The 21300-nt window shown below is 57.8% G+C and overlaps 2 protein-coding genes across 2 annotated transcripts; both read left to right on the top strand.

The window, feature by feature from the left end:
- Positions 1–2176: 2176 nt before the first annotated feature.
- Positions 2177–4817, top strand: LOC121155158 (sialic acid-binding Ig-like lectin 8). The gene is made up of 5 exons (XM_040978352.1): positions 2177–2654; positions 2786–3064; positions 3277–3324; positions 4246–4503; positions 4717–4817. Exons 1-5 carry the CDS (start codon positions 2213–2215, stop codon positions 4815–4817), a joined length of 1128 nt encoding a protein of 375 aa, XP_040834286.1. The 5' UTR covers positions 2177–2212.
- A 9205-nt stretch (positions 4818–14022) lies between these two features.
- SIGLEC10 (sialic acid binding Ig like lectin 10) lies at positions 14023–20166 on the top strand. The gene is made up of 10 exons (XM_040978051.1): positions 14023–14580; positions 14839–15219; positions 15361–15642; positions 16306–16572; positions 16703–16750; positions 16857–17114; positions 17199–17501; positions 17699–17792; positions 17901–18000; positions 18590–20166. Exons 1-10 carry the CDS (start codon positions 14541–14543, stop codon positions 18815–18817), a joined length of 2001 nt encoding a protein of 666 aa, XP_040833985.1. The 5' UTR covers positions 14023–14540; the 3' UTR covers positions 18818–20166.
- Positions 20167–21300: the final 1134 nt, after the last annotated feature.

The following is a 21300-nucleotide window of genomic DNA, read 5'->3' as shown; positions in this document are numbered from 1 at the left end:
CTCTACTTCCAATCCAGCTCCCTGCTTGTGGCCTGGGAAGGAAGACCCTTTTTAAAAAATTCTGTGGGGGCGGAAAATCCACTAGGTTCTTTTGCTGTCAAAATGCAATCTGTGATATCCTTTACAGTATGAATTCTGCAGTGGGTGAGGGGATGCGTGGCACCAGATCCAGGCAGTCTGAGGAGCAGGGGGTCTTACCTCGCACGACCCTCCGTCCTCGGGACGGGAAGGAGTTGGGGCACCCGGTGCCAAGCCACATCACCCACCATGATCCTCTCTGGGCACGTGGGCTACCTTTGTCTGCAGCTCCACGTTGCCCAGTCACGGCCACCAGGGGGAGCCATGCTGCCTCTTCCTGAACCTCTCAACTAAATAAATAGCCATTTATATAATATTTACATCTTCACTGGATCACTTCTGGAAAGATCCATTTGTGTGTGAGGTCACAGCCACAGGTTCTGGGCTGCGTCGCCATCATTTTAAATTCTCCAACACTTGTAGCTTTCTCAAAGAACCGGTTGCTTCTTCTCCATGGTGCCAAAGCCGTTCAGGATTCAACTTTCTTGCAAGGGGCCGTGGCTGAATTCAGCGGAAACAGCATTGTCTCCAACAAGCCACAAGAGACTGCCGGGAGCCCAAGACATTGTATCTCTAACGTTTCCTTGGTGTGTTCCCATCAGCAAGGGCAGCACAATGCATTGTACCATCTTATCTCACTTGGTCCACAACGCTTCAGAGTTGCATTTCCACTCTTAGCCTGGCATTTGGTTCTGAGTGGAGAGGCAGTTAACGGCGCTAGCATCCCTTTGGGATGGCTGCACAAGAAAGCCTGGTCTCTCTGGACCCTGGAGAGGAAGCTGGCTCCTGTGGAATCATGAGTCGCAATAGGACAGGTGTAGGCAAGCGCTTCAGGACTCCAACCAAACCCACACCCGCACGTTCTGGGTGTCTGGATTCTCATCCAAGACCGTTTCCCAAGTGCCAGCCCCCCAAGACCCCTGTAATCACTGCCCTCCCTTCCGAAAAGAGTCTGTGCAAGACTCCGACTCCCAGCTGTTGGAGCACTTCAACAACCACGGTGACGCTCCGAGTCCCATTTCTCTAAGACTGTGCCCCAAAATGACGCGAGATGATCCGAAGGCACATGGCCCTCCTGCAGGCGGAAACCTTCCTTGACCAAGGAGATAAGACTTGAGCCACTGGCTTCCTCTCCGCCGGTTGCACAGCACGGTTAGAAACGCAGGGTCACCCAGCAGTTCCTGCGTGGCTATCGCTAATGTAACCTGGAACAGCAGTCGCTCCTTCAGCCACGTCACTCGTGTCCTAGGCGCTCAGGCACACCAACCGCGAGTGATTCATCAGTGTTGATGCAGCTGCACGTGGACACACTGAGAAGCTGCAGTTCAGACTCGTCAGGGGATACAAGTTGTCAACGTGAAGCTAAAGGGGCGCTTCGAAAGGTAAGCAGGGGAGTGGGCGTAACACGTAAGTCAATTTGGCTTTGTTTTTATATAATATGTATTTTCTATGAACTCCTTCAGGACACAACACAACACTACCAAACTATATACTGAAAGAATGGTTAAACAGGCAGATTGCACGCTACGTTTTCTTTACAATAAAAGATGAAAGGAAAACTGTGTAATCCACGCCAGAAAAAAAAAAAAAACACTAAACCAAATGTGCTTTCTTCTGCTCTCCCCACAGCCCCGCTGTCCCTGCCCCGCTGTCCCTGCCTCTCCCACCCTCCTGTCCCCTAGAGTCCTGGGGAGACACAAATCGGCACAGAAGAGGTATCCCAGGGGTCCTCCTGGTGACCCAGCCAGCTCCCACCTGCTGCCTGGCTGCCCGTCCCATGGGGTCCTCCTGGTGACCCAGCCAGCTCCCACCTGCTGCCTGGCTGCCCGTCCCATGGAGTCCTCCTGGTGACCCAGTGAGGACAGCACCCCAGGCATCCACCGATTCATCCGCTCAGAAGACAGCAGAAGTCCTCCGAGTGTATGCCGGATGAGTGAAGGAATGAGTGGCTATGCGGTCTCAGAAAAGTCAAAAGCACTCCTCCCTCCTCCTCCACCTCCTCCACCTCCTCCTCCTCTCCTCCCCCTCAGTTCTGTGGTCTGCCCTGACTTCCTCCTTCCAGGCTTGTGATAACCAGAACCCCCGGGAGCAGGTGGTCGGTCTGTGGAGAGGACCTGCGGCTCCAAGCTAGGACATGCCATGGCCGGCACCGCTGCTGCTCCTGCTGCTGCTCATCCAGAGCCGGGAGGAGGCTCAAGGACAGGTGAAATGGCAGGACCTCCGGCTGCAGGTGCAGGGCCCGGTGGTCGTGCAGGAGGGTCTGTGTGTCCACGTGCCCTGTGAGTTTTCCTACTCGGAGGATGGCTGGACTTCCTCAGACCCAGTGTTTGCCTACTGGTTCCGGGACGGAGCCAGTGTGAAGCAGGATACCCCAGTGGCCACCAACAGCCCAGAGCAGAAGGTGGAGGAGGAGAGCCGGGGCCGATTCCACCTCCTCGGGGACCCCAAGACCAACGACTGCTCCCTGAACCTCACCGATGCCAGGAGCAGGGACGTGGGGACCTACTTCTTCTTTGTGGAGAGGGGAAAGTCCACGTGGAGTTTTAAAGCTCAGAAGCTCTCTGTGCGAGTGACAGGTAAGTACTGGCTCCAGGAATGGCCCCAGGACAGGGCTGGGAGGGATTCTGCCATCCTGGCAGGTGCTGGGGTCTCAGGGAGGAGCCCAGACCCTGCCTCCTGAGCCTGTGTCCCCCCTCTCCCCGCCCAGCCCTGACCCACACCCCTGACATCTTCGTGCCGGGGTCCCTGCAATCTGGCCACACCAGCTCCCTGATCTGCTCTGCGCCCTGGGCCTGTGAGCAGGGGACACTCCCCACCTTCTCCTGGATGGGGGACTCTGTGTCCCACCTGGACCCCTCCGTCACCCACTCCTCGGTGCTCAGACTCAACCCACGGCCTCAGGACCACGGCACCAACCTCACGTGTCAGGTGACCCTACCTGGAGCTTTTGTGACCGCGAGGAGGACCATCCGACTCAGCGTGTCCTGTGAGAGCTGGGCACGGGTCCAGGGCCCTGAGGACAGCGGGATGGGGGCTCAGGGCCTGGACACTAGGTGCTGGGTCCTGGAATCGCGGTCAAGGGGACAGGAGCAGGATGCAGGGTCCACCTCTTCTCTTAGCCAACCCCTGAGGACTGAGGCCAAAGCTCCCCACCGCCCAGCATCTCCGCGGACTCATCTAGGGGGTCTTTCTGTCTAGACCCTCCACAGAACGTGACCGTGATTGTCCTCCAAGGAGCTGGCTCAGGTAGGGAGCCACGGCTCCACAGGGTTGCGGGGAGCAGGGCTGGCCCCTCCTCTTCCTACACTTCCACCCCACTGACCTGGGACTCCTCCTGGTGGACACAGTGGGTTCATTACAGCCCCAGAACCATGGATGAGGGAGGAGGGCCATGTGTCCCCACCCATCGCTACACCTGCCCTCTGCAGCCCAGCCTCTAGGACCCTCACCCCAGTGCTGGTCCCTCCAGGACCTCTGCTGGCTGGGCAGGGCTTGGGGCGGTCCAGAATGCACCTGCGGCCTCCGAGCCCATCCTCCCAGAAACTGGGAACCGAGAATGCCTGGAAGAGGATGTGGTCACAGGGCCACCTCAAAGCTCAGCGGGGTCTGTGCTCAGAAGCGCAGCCCCCTGCTCGCAGTGGTCATGGGCCCTCAGGCCGCTGAGGCCCCCTTCCTTCTGCCCGAGGCCCTGAGTGGTCCCTGGGGTCCCCTGGAGCTGAGGCTCCAGTGCGGGGTGGACGCTCCTCTGTGGTCATGGCCCACGGGCACCAGACACAGCTCTGAGCTTATTACGTCTGAGAAAGCAGCGGTGACCACATCCGTGGGTGTCCATGCTTGCTTGTTGTAGGTGTGTGTGTGTTCTCTGCTGTGTCGCATGCATGTTTGTGTGTGTACACGACGGTGTCCGTGTGCTGGCGTGAGCATGCATGTGTGTGCTATGTTATACCACATGTATGCAGTGTGTGCGCACAATTGTGTGCATGTGTATTTGGCGCTGTTGTTTTTTAGGAAGGGGCCGCAAGATTCCCTACCCGACACGGTCCCTCTGGGCCCCTCCCACAATGCCCGGCCCCCCTTGCTTATTCTGAATCCGTCCCTCCCCTCACCTCCCTCTGTCCTTCCTCTTTGTCCCTACCACATGGTCATGCCAACCCTCTCTCTCTGCAGCGTCCACAGTCCTGACGAACAGCTCGCTGCTCTTGGTGGCCGAGGGCCAGCCCCTGCACCTGGCCTGTGTCGCCGTCAGCCACCCTCCTGCCAACCTGAGCTGGAACCGGGCTGGCCTCCCCCTGATGCCCTCACAGTCCTCGGATACTGGGGTGCTGGAGCTGCCTCAAGTGCACGTTGGGGACCAAGGGGAGCTCAACTGCCGAGCTCAGAACTTGCTGGGCTCCCAGCACGTCTCGGTGACCCTGAGCTTGCAGAGTAAGGGAAGGGGCAGTGTGGACCGTGGCTGTCCTGGGTGCTCAGGGGCAGGCAGTGGTCCTTCAGGGAGAGCAGCAGTGGGCTGTGGCAGCCCAGGGCAGGAGATCCCGGGCTGCAGGCAGCAGGCACAGAGCCACGACCTGCTCCCCTCGGGATGGGGGGCCACAGGCTGGTGGCCCAGCTGGTGAAGCCCTCCCTCACATGTCCCCATAGGGAAGGGAGGGCCCCCGGCGCAGGTGGTCCAGGTCGCCATCGGGCAGGCAGTGGCCAAAATCCTGCTGCTGCTGGGCCTCTGCCTCGTGGTCCTCAGGTAAGGCTGCCCCTGGGGGAGGGCAGGGCCCAGCGCTCAGCAGGGAGGGACGGGGTTCAGGGGCCTGTGGGTCAAGTGGCAGGCTGGCCAGAACACGAGAGCCAGTTGTCAGCTGTGCCTGACTCCCGGTGGGTGTCCAGGGTGAGGAGGCCTGGAGGGGGTGGGGCTGGGCCGGCTCCCTCCCCCAGTCGCTGTCCAGGCCCTGACCGGCACAGGGCGGGCAAGCTGCAGCCAGCTACCGCCCCCCACCCCCCTGCGCCCACCCTGCTCCCTCTCAGGCTGAGGCCCCGTAGGAAGGACGAGCCTCCGGCCAAAGCTAAAGAGGACAGCGCGTACATGCAGATGCTCTGATCACAGGTGAGCCAAGCAGGTTCTCACCCCGCCCCCACTCGGCCGTCCCCAGGGCCCTGGCCTCTCACCTCGCTGAGCCCACCTCACTTCTGCTGCTGCAGCGGCCACTGTCGCTGCCCCTTGCTTACGCTCAGGCCTCCAGGCACAGGCCCTGTCAGTCCAGCGCCTCTGCAGCGTGGCCAAGGAGGCACCTGGACTGGGGGCTCTGCGTGCTTCATGCTCCGTGCTCCAGGAAAGCCGTGGAGGATGACTCAGTCGCTGGGTCCCTGTACCCCCGTGGGAGACCTGGAAGAAGCTCCTGGCTCCTGGCTTTTGACCTGCTCAGCTCTGGCCTTGCAGCCAGGATGGAAAATCTCTCCCTGTATCTGTTTGTGACTCTCTTTCTCTCTGTAACACTGCCTTTCAAATATACATAAATAAATCTTTAAAAAAAATAAATAAAGGGCTCAGCGAAATAGTCTAGTGGTTAATGTCCTCATCTTGCATGCACTGGAATCCCATATGGGCACCGGTTCTAATCCTGACGGCCCCGCTTCCCACCCAGCTCCCTGCTTGTGGCCTGGGAAAGCAGTTGAGGACGGCCCAAAGCCTTGGGACCCTGCACCCAAGTGGGAGACCCGAAGGAAATTCCTGGCTCCTGGCTTCAGATTGGCTGTTGCGGTCACTTGGGGAGTGAATCATCAGACGGAAGATCTTCCTCTATGTCTCTCCTCCTCTCTGTGTATCTGACTTTCCAATAAAAATAAATCTTTTAAAAAAAAAGAGCTGGGACTGGGGAATGGACCACTCTGTGCCAGGCTGTAGCACCTGTTGATAAATGGCAAGACTGGGGCAGGCCATGCCACACTGGGCCATAGCACCTGCTGGCACTCAGGGCCCATTAGGCTCCTGTCTGGACCTCTGCTTCACAAGTGAACATGAAAGCTGGGGCTAGGGGCAGGCCAGGCTGCCTCAGAACTGTCAAAACCACTCAAGCAACACCCCTGGAGCACAGCTGCCCACAATGGATCTCTAAGCGCCGTCATGACCATCCCCATCGCTCACAGCTGGTGTACTCGTAACAGCAAGGAGCGGCCCCCCTTTTCCTCTGCCCCGGCCCCCGCCCCACACTGTGGACACAGGAGGAGAAAAAAAAAAGAACTGAAACGTTTGTCTCGCCCACCTTCCTCCACCCTAATCCGAGGCCCATGGGCACGCGTCCCTCTCAACTATGCAAGAAATGTGTATTTACATTTAAGAGTACTTTGACTACAAATCCTCTGCTAGACATGCGATGTGCATGTCTCCAGTTGTTCAAACTGCCGGTGGTTCCCTTTGTGATGTGGAAGTCTTGTTTCCGGGTTTTGGAATCATCCAGGCCGAGGTCCCACAGCTGCACCCCGAGTCCTCACTAACGCTTTCACAGGTTCGAGTCTTCGAGGGAAGTCTTCTTTGTTTTGTTTTATGTCTGTGAAAGGCAGTTACAGAGAGACACAGAGAGGGAACGAGAGCTCTTCCATCTGCTGGTTTGCTCCTCACATGGTGGCAGTGGCCAGTGCTGGGCCAGGCGGGAGCCAAGAGCCTCACACTCATCCAGGTCTCCCATGGGTGGGGCCAGGGGCTGACCACCGGGCCACCTGCACGGGCCTCAGCCAGGACGCTGCCCTCGGGTCAAGTTCCTGAACTCAGTCACATCCACAGGTCTCAGACTGAGCCCCTCGACCACCACCCACCCAGGGAGCTGCCCCAATGACCTCCTGCACCCCGGGTCTCCCACACCCCACACCTTATCCCTTCCAGCCTCGTCCTCAGCCGCATATACTGGTTTGCTGCACAGCCGATGCTTGGGGACACGAGGGCTCGGTGTGCTGGGGAAGACATTGTGAAGGGACCGAAGTAACAGTTACATTCCAAGGGGAGAAACTAGATCCCCAGTGAGAGGCTGGCTCCAGAACGTTCCAGACTGTGAAGTAGAACACCACGAGGCTGGTGTGTCCCTCAGCCGGTCACAGCCAAGTGCAGCCCTGTATTACAGCAGGGAGCCACGAGGCTGGTGCGTCCCTCAGCCGGTCACAGCCAAGTGCAGCCCTGTATTACAGCAGGGAGCCACGAGGCTGGTGCGTCCCTCAGCCGGTCACAGCCAAGTGCAGCCCTATATTACAGCAGTGTATGGTCTGGAGAGACGTCCCCTCAGTGAAGGACCAAGGATTGAGACACTCCCATCACTTCTGAGGAAACATGAAAACCACCTGCCATGACTCCGACAACATCTCACTTCCTCCTCGTTAGGAGGGATCCTGAGAAGAAGGCAAAGGGGAACTGGTGTATTGGTGAGGAAGTGAAGATACTGGAACCCCTGTTCTGTGTGCTGGACACAAGGTGGCCTAAGAGAGAACAGCATGGTGATTCCTCACATCACTGAACACAGAACGCTCCTGGGACCCAGCAGCTCCACTTCTAGCCATGCAACACGGAGCATGGCCAACAGCCTTGAGCCGATTGTTGGGGCATCCGCAGCTACAGCAACCCAAGGGTAGGCCCACCCAGCCACCCTGACTACAGAACAAGCTCAGGGGACCGCCACTCTTTGCCGACCTCGGCAGACCCGACCCCCGATTTCACCAAGCTGCATGACATCACCCTCAGCCAGTGACAACTGCTGGATGATTCCATCACACGAGGGGTTTCTGAGGGCAGATTCATGGACACAGGAAACGCAGTGGTCAGTACATGGTCAGGGGAAAACAGGAGGATATCACTCCAAGGGGACAGAGGGTCTCAGAACTCCAGCCTGTGCCTACTGCCCCAGACACCTAGATGCCCACGGATGATGAATGAATGAGTAGGTGGATGGACAAATGCATGCATGGATGAGTGGATGGGTGGATGGATGGATGGATGGATGGATGGATGGATGGATGAGTGGATGAGTGGATGGGTAGGTAAGTGGGTGGCTGGCTGGTGTGTGTGGATGATCGATGGATGGGTAAGTGGGTGGATGGCTGGATGCATGTGGATGGATGGATGCATGGATGGGTGGATGCATGGATGGATAGATGGATGGATGGATGGATGGATGGATGGATGGATGGATGGATGAGTGGATGAGTGGATGGGTAGGTAAGTGGGTGGCTGGCTGGTGTGTGTGGATGATGGATGGATGGGTAAGTGGGTGGATGGCTGGATGCGTGTGGATAATGGATGCATGGATGGATGGATGCATGGATGGTTGGATGCCTGTGGATAATGGATGCATGGATGGGTGGATGCATGGATGGGTGGATGCATGGATGGATGGATGCATGGATGGATGGGTGGATGAGTGGATGGGTAGATGGATGGATGGATGGATGGATGGATGGATGGATGGATGAGTGGATGAGTGGATGGGTAGGTAAGTGGGTGGCTGGCTGGTGTGTGTGGATGATGGATGGATGGGTAAGTGGGTGGATGGCTGGATGCGTGTGGATAATGGATGCATGGATGGATGGATGCATGGATGGTTGGATGCCTGTGGATAATGGATGCATGGATGGGTGGATGCATGGATGGGTGGATGCATGGATGGGTGGATGCATGGATGGATGGATGCATGGATGGATGGATGCATGGATGGATGGGTGGATGAGTGGATGGGTAGGTAAGTGGGTGGCTGGCTGGTGTGTGTGAATGATGCATGGATGGATGGATGCATGGATGGCTGGATGCGTGTGGATAATGGATGCATGGATGGGTGGATGCATGGATGGATGGATGCATGGATGGATGGATGCATGGATGGGTGGATGCATGGATGGGTGGATGCATGGATGGGTGGATGCATGGATGGATGGATGCATGGATGGGTGGATGCATGGATGGGTGGATGCATGGATGGGTGGATGCATGGATGGATGGATGCATGGATGGGTGGATGCATGGATGGGTGGATGCATGGATGGATGGGTGGAAGGATGGACTGATGCTGCCTTCACTCTCCTCAGCCCCTCCTCACATCTTCACTCCCAGCTGCCCACACAGACCCCACTTGCCCTGTGTCCTGCAGGACATTCCACTCTCCTCCCTATACCCCAAACCATGCAGCTTTGAGGTTCTCAGGGGGCAGGGCTCTCCTTCTCTCCTCACAATCTCCCTTGGGATTATATTGGATGCCCCTGGATAAACTTGGCTCATCTACCTAACTGAGAATCCTCCATTTACCCCTTCAAAGCCCCTTGAGCCTCATGGGGTACCTTAGTCCCAGCATTTATCTGCCATAGTGCAAGGCTGGCCCCATCGTCTGCTGGCTTTTGCTCAGAGCACCAGAACCAAAAGATTAGCTACCCCAATGGTGGTGCTGGATGCGTGGATAGCCCCGGAAAGGGAGCCATCCTGGACGTCTTCCATCTAACAGACACCAGCATGTGCCCGAGCTGGACCTGTGTGTGAGAGCTGATGCTGGAAGAAGATGCACATGACGGTTGATTCCTCTGGAATATCACCAACAGCACAAGCAGGAAAAGGAAGATATAGACGCATCACGGGTGGCACCAACGAACTGAAAAGAATGGGGACAAGACTATGCAAATTGCACATCTGCTGAGCCCAGTTTCCACAATCAGCTCTCACCAACAAGCAGACAAAACTCCCTTGGGACTGGTGCTGTGGTGTAGTATGCTAAGCCTCCACGTGTGGCATCGGCATTCCCTATGGGCACCGGTTTGAGTCCCAGCTGCTCCACTTCCCATCCAGCTCCCTGCCTGTGGCCTGGGAAAGCAGCCGAAGACAGCCCAAAGCCTTGGAGCCCTTCAGCTATGTGGGAGACCTGGAAGACGCTCCTGGCTCCAGGCTTTCGAGCAGCTCAGCTCCAGCTGTTGCAGCCATTTGGGAAGTGAAAGGGTGGATGCAAAGTCTTTTTCTTTGGGTGTCCTTCTGTCTCTCCTTCTCTCTATAACTCAGCCTTTCAAATGAAAATAAAATATTTTTAAAATTTATCTTCATTCAGAATTGAACCAAGGGGTTGAACAGGCGTTCATTCAAAGAGTATCTACAAATAGTCAGTACACACCACGGAGTGGGGTTTCCAGAAACGCCTCCAAACCTCGATGACTTTCCACGTGGGACTGTTGCCTCACACCATGAGTCCCCAGAGAGACGCGAACCAGCTACAATGGGGCACCACATCACCAGCATGTAGATGACGCCCTACAGTGAGCCCCATGTGGAAACCGGAACCCCAAATGTTGTTGGCGAGGATGCAAAGGTGTTTAGCAGTTACAGAGAAGAGTTTGGGGTTCCCCGATAGGTTCAACATAGAGCCACCACGTCACCCAGCAACCCCACCCCTGGGGAAACATCTGAAAGGACAGACAGCAGGTGCTGGCAGGGCTTAGCCTGAATTTCCAAATCAGCACGGCTCCCACAGACTGAAAAATGGAGGCAGCCCAAATGTGCTGCTCTGGAGAGAGATGGGCAGGCACACACAATACACCTGTACGCCAGAGGAGCCCTCATCATTCAAAAAAAAACAAAAAAGAAGAAGAAGAAGAAAGAAAGAGAAAATGGGGGCTGGTGCAGCGGCTCAGGGACTAAACCCTCACCGTTCATGTGCCAGCATCCTAAATGGGCACTGGTTCTATCCCAGCAGCTCCGCTTCCCATCCAGCTCCCTGCCTGTGGCCTGGGAAAGCAGTGGAGGACGGCCCAAAGCCTTGGGACCCTGCACCCACGTGGGAGACCTGGAGGAGGCTCCTGGCTTCAGATCAGCTCAGCTCTGGCCATTATGGCCGCTTGGGGAGTGAACTGGCAGAAGGAAGATCTCTCTGTCTCTCCTCTCTGTAAATCTACTTTTACAAATAAAATAAGTATTTTTTTTTAATGACGCTCCAATTGATTCTCCGTCACGTACTTCCTAAACATGACACTCGGCAGCAGCCCCACGTGGAAAGGCAACGCGGTTTGGGGGCGTTTCTGGAAACCCCACTGAAAGCATTGCCCCTGACGGCAGAGGAGATGAGCAGCCCATTCGCGTGGACCACACGGACCACAGCAGCAGGTCAGAGACCCCAGGGAGCCGACTACGTCAGGGACGATGAAAACGGAACCAGGAGGAAGGTGTGGTCTCACAGGGGAACCCCCAAACGGTGTAGCCCACTAAAGGTGGCACTGAAATGGCTGAAATTAAGACTTTAATGTTTTTCAAGTTATATCACCTTTTAAAAAATATTTATTTATTTGAAAAGCAAAGTTATGGAGAGAAAGATCTTCCACCTGCTGGTTCACTCCACAGAGGGTTACCACAGCCAGAGCTAAGCTGACCAATCCGTAGCCAGGAGCTTCATCCCAAGTCTCCCACTGGGCCGTGTTCTGCTGCTTTCCCAGGCCACAAGCAGGAGCTGGATGGGAAGTGGAGCAACCGGGACTCGAACCAGTGCCTATAGGGGATGCCAAAGCCACAGGTGAAGGTTTTACTAGCTAAGCCACACACCACTACTTTAAAAAATAATAATAATAGCAATACAGTAAAACAGAGATGCTGGGGAGCAAGTAACCGCTGTTTGATCCTTTCTGTGCGATCCATGAGCAGAGCCCATCAGCAACGGTTTAAACTGCTCGCCTCTGACACTGGGCGAGCGTGCTGGGAGACCCGAGCGCTCGGTGAGAGCGGCAGGTGGCCAGCGCGGCTCGCTTCCGTGTCGCTCCCGCCGCGAGAAGCTGACAGCGGCTGCAGGTGCCATGCAGGCATTGAAGACCTCACCTTGGCCAGAGCTGTCTGCACCGCGTGCATCGCCCAGCTCCGGCAGCCAGGACGCGGCTCCTCTAGCTCAGCCTGCACCGGCGAGTCCGCGCGCCTCCTGGTGGCCGAGTCCTGTCTGCAGCGCAGGCCTCCACCCGAGCAAGCTGGGACTCCAGGTCTGTCCTGGACCAAAGGACACAGGAGGCTGGCGGTGCCCGCCAGGCGGGGAGAGGGGCACTGCCTAGAATACCCTCAGCACCCTCAAGGCCTCAGCCACACCTGGACTCCACCCAGCACTGGGACCGCCCTCCCCCACCTTCCTGAGCATCACCCACCCCTTCCTCCTGGTGAAGCCCCCAGGCCTCCCTAGAACAGAGTTCAAGGCTGACCACCCATAGAATGGGAGAAGTTGGTTTGGGGGGAGCTGGCACTGTACTGTATAGCACATTAAGCTTCTGTCTGCAGCACTGGCACCCGTATGGGTGCAGGTTCCAGGCCCGGCTGCTCCGTTTCCTATCCAGCTCCCTGACTTTGCACCCGGGAAAGGGATGGAAGATGGCCCAAGTGCTCAGGACCTTGAGAGACCTGAAAGAAGCTCCTGGCTGCTGTCTTGGGTCTGGCCCGGCTCCAGTCACTGTGGCCATTTAGGGAATGAAGCAGGGCATGAAAGAACATCTCTCTGTAACTGCCTTTCAAATAGTTTTTTAAAAAACATTTATTTATTTTTATTGAAGAGTCAGATTTACAGAGAGAGGGAGAGACTGAAAGGAAGATCTTCCATCTGCTAGTTCACTGTACAAAATGGCGACAATGGCCAGAGCTGACCTGACCCAAGCCTGGAGCCAGGAGCTTCTCCCAGGTTTCCCAAGCAGGTGTTGGATCCCAAGGCTTTCGGCCACCATTCCCTGCTTTCTCAGGCCACAAGCAGGGAGCTAGATGGGAAGCAGAGCAGCCAGGATTTGAACCGGTACTTGTATGAGATGTTGGATGGAGGATTAATTAATTGCGCCATTGCACCATCCCCTCAAATAATTTTTTTTAAGTTAGCTTTGAAAGCCATAGGTTCATATCCCAGCTGCTCTGCTTTCATCCAGCTCCCTGCCTGTGGCCTGGGAAAACAGTGGAGGACGGCCCAAAGCCTTGGGACCCTGCACCCGCATGGGAGACCTGGAGGAAGTTCCTGGCTCCTGCCTTCAGGTCGGTGCAGCAACGGCCGTTGTGGTCACTTGGGGAGTGAATCAGTGGACAGAAGATCTTCCTCTCTGTCTCTCCTCCTCTCTGTATATCTGACTTTCCAATAAAAATTAATACAATCTTTAAAATTTAAAAAAACAACTTTAAAAATAAACGCCTATTTGAGACGCAGAGTAACTGAGAAAGGGTCTCCTATGTGGGTGTAGGGCCCCAAACACTTGGGCCATGCTCCATTGCTTTCCCAGGCATATCAGCAGGAGCTGGGGTGGAAATGGAGCAACCAGGACTCGAACTATGCTCTGGTATAGGATGCCACTGTGCCACAACGCCAGTTATAAAAACAGTTGAAACAAATCAATACAGAGAGTGTGAGGGCCAGGGCAGCATGGAGGCCGGTCAGCAGAAGGCCACCCGTCCTGGCTTCTGTCAGCCAGAAGGAACTGGGGTTCCCTTGAGAATGTCTGTCTCAGCATCTGGGGCGCTGGAGAAGGTCCCCTATGGGCACTGGGGTGCCTAGCCCACTTCAGGCCCTGTGTGGGGTTGGCAGGACAACCCAGGGTGCCGCCGGACAGAGCTGTTCTGGGGGGCTGAAGGGGACGGGTAAGAAGACAACAGCTGGCAGCTCTTACTCCGCCCCCACCCAGCTGTGTCCTCTCCACTGCCCGGAGCTCCGGCCAGCAGTGTCCACCCCGGGGCCAGGTGCACACCTCACGAGCCAGTGTTGTCCCCTAGGATGTGATGGACAGATGTGGGCAGGGAGGCAGGACAGACACCCGAGGGGCAGGACGGGGCTTCTGGAGGGCACAGGGTCATGTGCTCACAGGGAGGATGAAGAAGTGGGCGGAGACCAGCCTAGGGGTGCCAGATTTAGAACCAACATGCAAAATGTCTGGATGCCTTTAAATTTGGAACTGAAAAACCGTTTTTTCTTATTGTGCATGTCCATCTGTGTAGTGTCTGGGGCCGACTCAGACCAAAGAGAGCGAGGCAGGCCGCCCTTCTGTCCATCCCTGACCGGGCGTCCTGCACTCCAGCAGCCAAGAGCTCTCCCTCCGTGAACCCTCCTCCACCTCCACCTCCACCACGAATCCCCTATGAGAACTTTCACTTCTGCTTCCTCAATGACCAGGACCCAGAGGGAGAGTCCCCACCTCCCGGATCCACCCACAGCTTCCCCAGGGGGCCAGACGCAGACACCCCTCCCCTGCTCTCCCCCTGAGGTGTCTGGGACAAGAGCTGCCCCACCAGCCCCAAGCCCAGCCAGCAGCACCCTGCCCCACTAAGAAAGACAGAGAAGCCACCGAGGGACCGGCTGGGCGAGGCAGGCACAAAGGGGAAGAGGGTCCCACAGTCTGGGGGAGAAGCTCCTGTGTGCCTCAGTCCCCAGGGCTCAACATCCGCCCTCGGCTTCCCCATCTGCACAGCACCGAGCAGCGGCTGGCCGCCCAGCTGGGGAATGCACCTGCTTCGTCTGGCACCTCGCTAGGCCATGATGCTGCTGCCTTTGCTGCTGTCCCTGATATCAGACGGTAGGTGGGTCAGCAGCCTGCGGGGGACCTGGGTCCAGCTGGGCTGAGGCTGAGCCCTGTGTGCCCACAGGGTCCTGGCTGGGCTGCGGCCGAGCCTCCTTGTGCCCACAGGGTCCTGGCTGGGGCTGAGCCTCCAGGGGGTTCTGGTTGAGGTTAGGTCTGAGCTTCTGTGTGCCCATGGTGTGCTGGTTGGGGCTGAGCCTCCGTGTGCCCATGGGGTCCTGGCTGGGCTGGGGCTGAGTGTCCGTGTGCCCACAGGGTCTCGGGCTCAGGACTGGCTGTACAAGGTGCAGGTGCCGAGCCACGTGAAGGTGCAGGAGGGCCTGTGTGTCTTCTTGCCCTGCTCCATCGAGTACCCCAAGGACGGCTGGACGGACACCACCCCGGCCTATGGCTACTGGTTCACGAAACACACTGACACGCTCAAGGGCACTCCAGTGGCCACAAACCATCCAGACCGAGAGGTGCAGGAATCTGCCCGGGGCCGGTTCCTGCTCGTGGGTGACCCCAGCAAGAACAACTGCTCCCTGTTGCTCAGAGATGCCCGGATGGAAGACATGGGCTTGTATGTCTTCCGGCTGGAGAGGGGAGACAAAGTGAAATATAATTTCAAGCAATGGCCCTGGCTGGAGGTGACAGGTGTGCAACGTGGTGGGGACCGGTGTATCGCATGGGGGAGGGGCCAGCATGGGGGAGGGGCCGGGCTCCCGGGCCATGGGGGCGGGGCAGGGGGCTCTCACAGGGGCAACCCGGGTACTGGATGTGCCTCCTGTCCCCCAGCCCTGACTCAGAAGCCGGACATCTTCATCCCCGAGGAGCTGGAGCCCGGGCGGCCAGTGAAAGCCTTCTGCGTGTTTAACCTGACCTCTGAGCTGTGTCCAGCCCCTACTTTCTCCTGGATGGGGGCTGCCGTGACCACCCAGGGGACCCAGCTGTGGAGCACCCACTACTCAGTGCTCAGCTTCAGCCCCAGGCTCCAGGACCAGGACACCGAACTCACATGCCGAGTGGACTTCCCTCTATCGGCCAGGAGCACCCACGAGAGCGTCCGCCTCCGCCTGGGTGGTGAGTGCCCTGCAGGCGATGGGCATGCCCCAGGCTCTCGGCCCACTCCCAGGCTGTCCTCCTCAGGAGGCCTCCTTTCCTTTTCCTAAGGGAGTTCTTTCCTGTGGTGGGGAACCAAGCACCCCCCACCCCAGCATAGAATGTGATGCCACAGCTTTGGGGCTCCTGCATCCCATCAGGGAGGTGCTGGTTCGGGTCCTGACTTCCCTTCCACTCGGGCTCCCTGCTGAGGCTCCTGGGAAGTGTCTGGGTGCCTGCCATCCTTATGGAGCACAGAGAATGGATTCCAGGCTCCCTGCACTGCGGCCACCTAGGGAGTGAGGAACCAGGACTCTCTGTCCATCTGCCTTTCAAATCAATGAAACAATCTTTGTTTAAAACAAAGAAACTCCCTGAAGTGAGCTCGCCATCTTGTTGCAGCTGCCCCCAGAGACCCAGCCATCAGCTTTTCTTGGGACAAGACATCAGGTATGGTATTACGAGGGTGTGGCTGGGCCAGTCCTCTATTTTGGGGGGTGAGGGGGGTGGACTGGGGTTGTGTAAATAAACTTCAGTGAGTGGGGGGTGAGCTCCTCTTAACTTGTCCTCCCTGTCTCCCCTCCCCCTTCTTCCCTCCCCCACCCCCTCTCTGTCTCCGTCTAGCCGCCTTCCCCACCACAGCAGCCCTGGAGCCCCAGGAAGGCACCACTCAGCTGGAAACCCAGCGAGGCCAGTACCTACGGCTTGTCTGCACTGCCGCTAGCCAGCGCCCCGCCTCGCTGGCCTGGCGCCTGTGGGACAGAGAGCTGACTAGGTCTGAACCCTCGAGCCCCACGTCCCTGGCACTGGAACTGCCGGTGCTGAAGCCTGGGGATTCAGGGCGCTACACCTGCCGGGCTGAGAACAGATGGGGTTCGAGTCAACGTAGCCTGGACCTGGCTGTGAACTGTAAGTGTGGCCTGGGCCTGGATGGCCTGGGACCCTGCAGGTGGCTAACCCCTCCCCTACCCCGTCAGTCCGGGTCCTGTGCCCTGTGGGGGTCCCTGCCCCCCTGCAGCTGCTCTCCGTCTCCTTCCAGACCCTCCAGAAAACCTGACTGCAACGCTTGCCCAAGGAAACAGCACAGGTGGGAGAGGGGGCCTGCTGCCCAGCTGGGGGCCACCCGCAGGGGGTGGGCAGCTGCTCTGCTGATGGACTGATCAATCACCCATCCTGCCTATTCCATTCCTCAGTCATGGATAACCTCCGGAACGGCTCGGTCCTCCCCGTCCTGCAGGGACGGCCCCTGCGCCTGGCCTGTGCAGCCCACAGCAGTCCCCCAGCCGTGCTGAGCTGGACCTGGGGCACGCAGGCCCAGAGCATCCCGCCACCCTCAGAGCCGGGGGTCTTGGAGCTGCCGCAGGTGCAGCCAGAGCACGAAGGAGAATTCAGCTGCCTGGCTTGGAACAAGCTGGGTGCCCAGCGCCTCTCTCTGTACCTAGCTGTGCACTGTGAGTAGGAAGCGGACAGCTGGGTCCTGCGGAGGGGAGGGCACTGGTTGACCCTCTCCTAGCACCCCTCTCCCCTCCTCTCAGACCCCCCGTGGCTGCCGGGCCCCTCCTGCTCCTGGGAGGCCCAGGGTCTGCACTGCAAATGCTCCTCCCAGGCCCAGCCAGCCCCGTCCCTGCGCTGGCGGCTCGAGGAGCAGCTGCTGGAGGGGAACAGCAGCGGGAACAGCAGTGCTACCTCCTTCATGGTCACCTCCAGCTCTGCAGGGCGCTGGGCCAACAGCTCCCTGAGCCTCCGCGGGGAGCTCGGCCCTGGCCTCAGGCTCAGCTGCGAGGTCTGGAATGTCCACGGGGGCCGGAGCGCGCAGGTCCTGCTGCTGCGGCTGCCAGGTGTGGGCCCCCTGCCCACTGATGTCCAGAGGGCGGAGCTGGGGCTGGAGCTGGGCAGGACAGGAGCCTGGGTAGAGAGAAAGCAGAGGGATTGAAGGTCACTGGGTGCAGCGGGCTGAGCCTTCGGCGGGCGGCCAGGGGAGCTGCCTGGTGGGGAAGGGGCCTGAGCAGACCCCACACTTTTCCCTTCCTTGCAGATGAAGGGGGCTTCGCACCCACCGTGTTCTCCAAAGGAGTGTGCCTGGGAGTCGGCGTCACCACCCTCCTCTTCCTCTGCCTCATCCTGATCATGTGAGTTCGGGGTGGCACTTGCTCGCATGCCGGGGTCCCTCGGGGTTGTCGGGGAACGGGCAGAGCAGTCAGTGGACACCGAGGTGGGGCTCGCTCATTCCCCCACAGCGTGAAGACGCTCAGGAGAAAACCGACCCTGGCGGAGGGTTCGAGGGCGAAGGTGACGCGGCGCAGCACCTTCCTGGAGTACATCAACGTGGTCCCCAAGGTGAGTGGAAGCGGGGCGTCCTGGCTGGAGCCGCAGCGGTGCGCAAGCGGGGCAGGGAGCGGCACCTGCTTCCTAGCTTGTTCTAGGCGCTTCTTGCCCTGTGGGGCGATGTCAGCGGCCACTTCCTGTGATGGGGTGATAATGATGCTGTGATGGTGTCCTAACCTCTGGGAGCCACTGTCTCCCTGCCGCCCCCACTTCATCTGCCTCAGAGCGAGATGAGGCGGCAGAGACCCCGAATCTAGGTGACTTCACTTCATGCTGGGACCTCCCGCTGGCTCGGTGTAGCCGCAGGAGCTAGGATGCCGCCACTGTGTCTGGGGTAGCCGAGCCTTCTCTCCTGGAGCCCGTATGTCGTATGTCACGTCTTGGCGCTGCTGCAGGGGGAACTCCTCGTTGTCACGGCCACGCAACGTCTGGCTGGACTATCAGCAGAGCTCACCGCTGTTTCCTCGTGGCTTTTAATCAGCAACGCATTACTGCAGTGTTTGCCTTTGCTGCTGGTCCCGTTGCTGCAGATGCTGGCTCAGTGAGGGCGGGATTCAGGCTCAGCAAGCACGAGTGATTTTCCCTCCTCACCACCACCCAGGCTCGGAATCACAAGGGCAGACCCAGCAGCCCTCCCCAGGACCCGGCTCCAGGTACGGCTGCCCTCTCCCAGGAACACAAGAAGAACCCAAAGGGCCTGCACGCTGTATCTGAGAGCTGCCAGGAGGAACTACACTACGCCGCACTCAACTTCCCTGGCTTCAGGCCCCGGGACACCTCGAAGTCTGAAGATGCCTATGTGGATTATGCAGAAGTCAAGTTCCACTGAGGAGCTCATGGGCTTTAGAACGGGGACTCCAATAAAGGGGGTGCAAAGGCCCAGTGTCTCTCTTGCACTCTCTCTCAGTCCCCCCGAGAACACGTCACCCCATTCATACCCAGGCAAGCACCTGGAACATCTTAGCAAATCTCTCATCCACCAACTGGCCAGAAGCCACGTCGGTCCTAACTTTATCTTCCTGCCATCACTCTTTAAGCAACAGAGTGTGGTGACGACTTACAGAGGACGGCACGGTGTCAGGGGCAGTGTTTGCATTGTATTCGGCATGGTAACCCCAAGATGGCCCCAGGTGCCGGGGATGCTGCGTGAGTGAGCCACGAATGCCTGCCACTTTCTGTCAGCACCTCACAGCTGGTCCCTAGGTGGGTAAAGAGATGTCCTGCTTTCACTCACAAGGACAGATGGTATTATCAAGATCCAGATCTTAGGATCGGTAAGTCGCAATTCCAACTCCTGGCGCTTTCTCGGCTTGTAGCAGGTGCAAAGGATGTACGAGGTGTGGAGAGCAGGGAGGGCAGGCTGCAAAGCACGGAGCTGCTGTGTGCTGTGCCTCCTCTGCTCTCCTGGGCTCCTCTTGCTCCTTCACCAGAGGGGCCTTCGTCCGGCCACTGTGGCAGATTGCACAACAGGTCAGTGGCTGGCCCCGCTTCCTTCTGATTGGGCTAAGGAACTGACCCTAGCTGCCAGGAAACAAGTCTTGTGGTGTGAGGTCACCCAGCACAACCTCCCTGTCCCCTAGAAGGGCTGACGGCGACACAGCCAATGGCTGGGATCCAGCCCAAGGCCTTGGAACAGACAGCACTGTAGCACCCCCGGGTTCACTTGGAGCCAGAAGGCGTTGGATGAGCCACGTGCAAAAATCAGGAACTCTCCAGAAGCCTTGTGAGGACTGAGAGATACGCTGGTCCTGCCCTGCCCTGTGTTGCCAAATCCAGCCACGGTAGCAAGCTTTAGAGGTCTGCGTGACCCTTGGGAACTGCCAGGCGGGGTCGCCAGGACGGCCCGTTTGGCCAGGGGTAACTGAAAATCACCCGTCGGGGTGGCGAGTCCTGCGGTAGTGACTCAGGAGTCGGAGGGAAAGAGGAAGGATGCTGGGACACTGGGACCCAGCACCCAGGAAAAGCAGTGCCAAGCAGAGCGGGAACTCTGTACACACCAGCGTGCCTGCAGGCTGCTCACTCCAGGAAGTGCAAATGCTAAACGGTGCGGGTCTCCTAGTCCACTCTTCTCTGCCACACACTTTTCTTTCCCTCGTCCCTTAACACTGTCCCTCAGACATCCTGCCGCTCTCTGGCCGGCCCTGAGGATTAATCTGCCTTTCAATAAAATATTTTTTAGAGATTTGTTATTTTTTATTGGAAAGTCATATTAACAGAAAGGAGAGACAAATATCTTTCATTGGCTTGTTCACTCCCAAAATGGCTGCAACAGTTGGGTCTTAGTTGATCCAAAGCCAGGAGCCAAGAGCATTTTCCAGGTCTCCCATGTGGGTGCAGGGTCCCAAGGCTTTGGGCCGTCCTCCACTGCTTTTCCAGGCCACAGGTAGGGAGCTGGATGATGGGAAGTAGAGCAACCGGGATACAAGCCAGTGCCCATATGGGATCCTGGTGTTTGTGAGGGCACACCTGGCTCTCAATAAAATACTGGGGGAAAAAAACAGGAGAGGGGAGGAGAGGGGAAAGAGAAGAACGGAAATGCAGCCTAACCTCTAACTCAACTTAAATCCCATCACTCCTCCTCCCATCCAGTAGGACTGGACCTTCCAATGGACAAGGACCATGTGGCTCTGAGATCAACTTCTTTCTCTCTCTATTTGTGGTTCATTGGTTTCATTTCTCAAAGCAGTGAGGCTTGGAGAAGGGACAACACAGCGGAGCGAGACCCTTGATCTAACTGGCCGTAGCCGAGATCTCTGCTGGCTGAAGCTCCTCCCCAGCCCTCAACGAGCTGGCCCAGTGTCCAAGACAGGCTCTCTTGCACAGCAAAAACCCAAGGACTCAGAGAGGTCCACTGAGATCGTCTCAACTCCCATGTGCCTGCCCGTGGGCACTGTGCCTGGGTCCCTTCTCCAATGCCACCAGCTGGCACATGCCACACACCCTCTTGCTACCCTCCTAGAGGAACAGCTAAAGCCGAGCTACCTCCATGGCACCCTACACACCCTGCAACCCCCTGGGTACCCAATGCTTCCACGCCCCTTAAGCCCTGCTGAACTCCTACCCCACAATACCAGGGCTTGTCGATGGGGACTTCAGGTGGCAAGATCGGAACTGTTATGAACAGAATTAAGAAAGAACTCTGGGGCGGGGGGCACAGCAGGGAAGACCCCAGCGGAGATGCCCACCTCCCGGACATACCCGAGGAGGGTGGGAGAGACACATCTCTGTAGGAATCCCATCAGAGCAGCGCAGACTGAGCCAGCCTCCAACGCAGGAAAGCCTGGTGACAGCACCCCTCCTGTCCTCATTCAA

This window comes from Ochotona curzoniae, unplaced genomic scaffold, assembly GCF_017591425.1.
Source record: "Ochotona curzoniae isolate NIBS_2020 unplaced genomic scaffold, NIBS_Ocur_1.0 contig_2861, whole genome shotgun sequence".
Classification (NCBI taxonomy): domain Eukaryota; kingdom Metazoa; phylum Chordata; class Mammalia; order Lagomorpha; family Ochotonidae; genus Ochotona; species Ochotona curzoniae.
Note: the sequence above shows the minus strand (reverse complement) of the source record. Positions and strands in the feature narration are given on the sequence as shown.

Coding starts and splice junctions, on each gene's coding strand:
- LOC121155158 (XM_040978352.1), top strand. CDS start 2,213: ATGCCATGGCCGGCACCGCTGCTGCTCCTGCTGCTGCTCATCCAGAGC. Junction 3,065..3,276: donor CATCCGACTCAGCGTGTCCT/GTGAGAGCTGGG, acceptor CTTTCTGTCTAG/ACCCTCCACAGAACGTGACC. Junction 4,504..4,716: donor GGTGACCCTGAGCTTGCAGA/GTAAGGGAAGGG, acceptor ATGTCCCCATAG/GGAAGGGAGGGCCCCCGGCG.
- SIGLEC10 (XM_040978051.1), top strand. CDS start 14,541: ATGATGCTGCTGCCTTTGCTGCTGTCCCTGATATCAGACG. Junction 16,573..16,702: donor CCTGGACCTGGCTGTGAACT/GTAAGTGTGGCC, acceptor GTCTCCTTCCAG/ACCCTCCAGAAAACCTGACT. Junction 16,751..16,856: donor TGCCCAAGGAAACAGCACAG/GTGGGAGAGGGG, acceptor TCCATTCCTCAG/TCATGGATAACCTCCGGAAC.